The sequence below is a fragment of the Buceros rhinoceros genome, unplaced genomic scaffold, assembly GCF_000710305.1.
Source record: "Buceros rhinoceros silvestris isolate BGI_N320 unplaced genomic scaffold, ASM71030v1 scaffold33630, whole genome shotgun sequence".
In the NCBI taxonomy this organism is placed as follows: Eukaryota; Metazoa; Chordata; class Aves; order Bucerotiformes; family Bucerotidae; genus Buceros; species Buceros rhinoceros.
This window is the reverse complement of record NW_010390756.1, coordinates 33231-37351: the sequence shown is the minus strand read 5'-3', so window position 1 is coordinate 37351 and position 4121 is coordinate 33231. Positions and strand designations below refer to the sequence as shown.

The 4121-nt window shown below is 46.3% G+C and overlaps 1 protein-coding gene across 1 annotated transcript in view; it reads right to left on the bottom strand.

The window, feature by feature from the left end:
• SCAI (suppressor of cancer cell invasion) overlaps window positions 1-4121 on the bottom strand; it is a 26236-nt gene that overhangs the window by 1982 nt on the left and 20133 nt on the right. Inside the window, exons 13-14 of the mRNA XM_010139057.1 lie at window positions 939-1011; window positions 25-83 (exon numbers count right to left, since the gene is read on the bottom strand). Coding sequence (XP_010137359.1) covers window positions 25-83; window positions 939-1011 — 132 coding nt within the window. The remainder of the gene's footprint in view (window positions 1-24; window positions 84-938; window positions 1012-4121) is intronic.

Genomic DNA, 4121 nt, shown 5'->3' with positions numbered 1-4121 from the left:
GCTAGATAAACCAGAGACAAACAGGAATGCCATTAAAGGGTTGTTCAGAAAGAGCGTGAAGAGGCTACCCCGCTGAGACTGATCTAAAAGAAAATAAATCAATCAGTCGACAAAGAGGTGGTTTGGCCCGTGAAACAGAAGAGCTGTCCCTGCCACAGGGTGCAGTCACCCACTAAATGCTGTAACAGAGGAACCGTGTCAGTGACATCCTCTCTGCTCTCGTGGCGGGTCTGTTTGAGATGAGGCAATGGCTAGTGACAAAGGCTTACTGGAGATGTGCTTTAACACCACGAGAGATGAGGTTCTCTTGTGAAGGAGAGGCCTGTTTCTTCTTTTTGAGCACAGAACTTGAGCGTAAAAGTAATAACGGGAACAACTGACAGAAGGTCAGCTGATTATAAACTCCAAAGAGAAGCATTAAACGAGGACAGTCTTATTCTGTTCAAAAAAAGGGGCAGTTGAACCTATACCACTGCCCGTCCCCACGATGTCTACGCAGTTGTCCTTTTGTTGGGCATCCCGGTATCCTGACACCCATTTACTCCAGGAAGCCCAGTATGACCCACAGAGCGGCAGGCTTCATCGCAAGCAGCTGAGAAGTCAAAGAGAAAGGCCCAAACAGTAAGGCAGTTCCCTCGTCAGCAGCAATTACTGACTCTGGGGTTCTTCAGGAGCCAGGCGCACTGCACGGCTGGTATAATGGTGTAACGCCGTGCGGGCACAGGGGCTCAGCTAGTGCAGCTGAGGAGTCTCTGCACAGTGCTACAGTGCAGCATCCCCTCAGAGCTATCTGCCAGCAACGGTACCGAAACTTTATCACACCACTTCAGGGAACGTTAACAGAGATTCTTCAGGAAACAGTCACTTTAAGTCATATTTGTTTGGGATAGAGAGATGATGCAACTGCGACTTGTTAGGACATGCAACACTGCACATACCTTGCAATGCTTTTGGATAAGCTGTTGGAGAAAGCAAGCACACCAATGGCTGTCCAAATAAGTTTGTGAAATTCTGTAACAGACAAGAATGTTGAAGTATTGATGGTCACTGTGCTTGCTTTTGAATATTCAGCAGGTTAAGGGTGCAAACAAAGACTCTTAATGAGAGACCACAGCACACCAACGTCTGCCACACAGCTCAGCACGGGTGGCAAGGCTGACACGCTGACTTACAGACTACAGCACAGAGGGATATTACCTATTACACTAAAGGAATTACAGTTCTCTCATTTCACTGCTAATTTCACAGAAATACAACTTTCAGCAGTGATACATTACTTGAACAAATATGTTCTACAGTACAAGTGAAAGCCACTGGCTTCAGGTCAAAATAGACCTGGCATCTTTCCTCAAAACCAACTGAACTACCCTGTCAAAGTCATTTCTTTCCCCTTTTCTTTCTAGCAGGAGGAACTATTTCTGATGAAACAGAACAGCCCAGTAGAGAAAAGTTTTAAAATAAGTTTCCTTTAAAGCAAGTATGTCATAACCTTAACATCTGCTGTACTGAACCCTCATTTTACAATACAAATTTCACGCAACCTCCACACCAGCACCTTAAATATAGCCCAAGGGTCCTGTTGCACAAGAATTTCTCCAGAAACCTCAGCCAACACCATTGTCCAGTTTCACCAACATTCACCTGGCAATGGTCCTACTGCATGTCTGACTGGCTGGTACCCCAATTGGTAGTAATTATCACCAAGAGAAAAAAAATCCATTTACACAACCTCACTAGCTGTCACGTCTCCCCAAAACAGCGCTCTTAAAACCAAAGGCTCGCAAAGCCATAGAAAACATAAAGGCTCGTGTCTGCATCCTATCAGAGCACACATTCTAACCACGCGTCCACGGCGCAGGAGTGTGCCATGCACATGGCTGTTCTTAAAACAGGCAGGTTACAAACCTAAGTCAGACATCACCAGAAGTATTTGCTTATGTAGAATCATCAAAAAGCCAGTTTTTTAATTCCTTCTGGCTTCTGCTTAATTCAAATGAAACTTTCCCTTCTGGGCAGTATATTTCAATTAAATTAGCTTCACCGAATTAATTTAATCTAAGTCTGCTAAATACAGACATTAATCTAGTCTAATCGAAATCAAACATTTCCCGTGTCTGACAGAGTGCTGACTAGACCTAAACCCCTTCGATTTCATTAAGGGCCCAAGGGAGATCTGTAATGCTAGATAGAAGATCTGGTCGCTGATACCAAGAGGACAGTAACTGCAGGCCAACCCAGTCATCAGTTACGCTGCACTATGAAGAAACATTTCAAACTTCAGCAGCCACCCCAGGGATGGCCAGTGTGAAGCGAATACACACTGGCAGGTTGCATGTTCTCGGGTATCGTGTAGGCGAGCGATGGGTTGAGTTCTCTCTCGTATCACGCGGTCAGAGACTAAAGCAGACCTCCCACACTCTCCATCAGGAAAATGATGATGTTAAACGCTGCCTACAGCTGTAAAGCAAACCCAAGGGTCACTTGTGCATCTCATGTTACCCACTGACAGTATCTGAGATCATTTTGGACCCTGTCCAGCAGAGGTTAAGTCAACATGGCTGGTAAGTCCTGCGCAGGGGAGAAGCTACGTGGTGTGACAGAGCGTGCTCTTCAGAACATGGCTGCTCACACCAGTCACTGCATGCGAACTATAGATCTGGGAGAAGACTGCCAAGCTTCCAGGTACTGTCTCAGCTCTTGCCCAGCCACAACTGCCTACCCGAGCCCAGGAACACCAGGGTTCACTCAGCACCACCTCCTCCACTCCCCATTTCCACAGAAGAGCACTGTGCACGTACATGCAGCAAAGGGCCGGGACGTGTTCCAGCCATGGCTTGGAGGAGAGGACCAGGAAAACTGCCCTGCAGTCTACATGGTGGCAGCAGCTCTGGATCAGGAGCGCTCTACCTTTCAGGGCATGGACAACTCCAAAAAGGGTAAATCACAGTATTGTTTCAAGATTGACTCTGTTTTTTTTCACTACAGTATTCAAGTTTTCCCACCAGAAGCACTACTGCTTTTTAACACGCCTGTCATAAACATCTCTTTCCAAAAAAGAGCATCATCTCCAAAGGAAGTCACTTCGCAAGCAAGCTTTGCTAAGCTGAGTCTTTACAGCGCATTGCTGACAGAGGCCTCGCATTCTCACTGGCTGGGGGTTTTGTTTTTGTTTGTTTTTTTTCAGACTTTGCACTTGACCATAATCGTAGACAACCATAGCTACAAGAAGATACTGATTTTAAAACATTCTTTCATCCATATACACAGTGATAACCTTCAAGAACGCTGCCATCTATATTTAAATGGAAGTGTTAAAAAAAACCCTCATGGCTTTAAGTAGATCTGCTCGGTTTGCAGTTATCTTCCACTTCCAGCTAAATATACAGGGAGGAAGCTGTTCAAGTGCCGCTGATTTGACAAACTGGCAAGTCACTTCCTGGCAGGACTTACTTTCAGTCATCGCCATTTAAGCCCTCCAGAGAGAGGGAGAGGAGGAGGATGTGTGCAGGAGAACAGAAACGGGCTGCAGAAAAAGATGTGTGAGCAGTTGCTGTTCCTGCCAGTATTGCTGGCAGTGACATTTAAATGTCAGGATAGCTCCTGTCCTATCAGAAAAGATCAGAGCAGCCGTGTGGAAAAAAAGTCAGTGCAGTGGCTTCAACTTCTCACACAACTGCGCAGAACTTCTTTGTGTCAGTGCTTGAGTCTCCAAAGCACCCAGAGGACAGGCACAGGACAGCACTACCCCTGTACCCCGGCAACAAGTAACCACACACGTAAGGACACACAGAACAACAGACAGGAATTACAAGGGCTAGAAAATATTGAGATTGCGAGCTCTGCTGCAAGCAGCACACCTAACCCCACCTGCCTGGGATCAGGACAACTCACTGTGGAGGTGAACGTGAGTTCTCAAATGCTGAACACATCTTTTTAAAAAGGGGTCTGTGCTCTTCCCCCCTCCATCCTCCCCCTTCATTCTCTTTTTAGCTTCCTCACAATTGTTCCCACACAGTTCTGATCTCGGTCAGAGCTCCTAGCAGCCACTTCCATAATCCTGTCCTGAAATTCTTCCAAACACACACTTCCAAACACGTGCTCTAGAACAGGCAGCGTTGGAC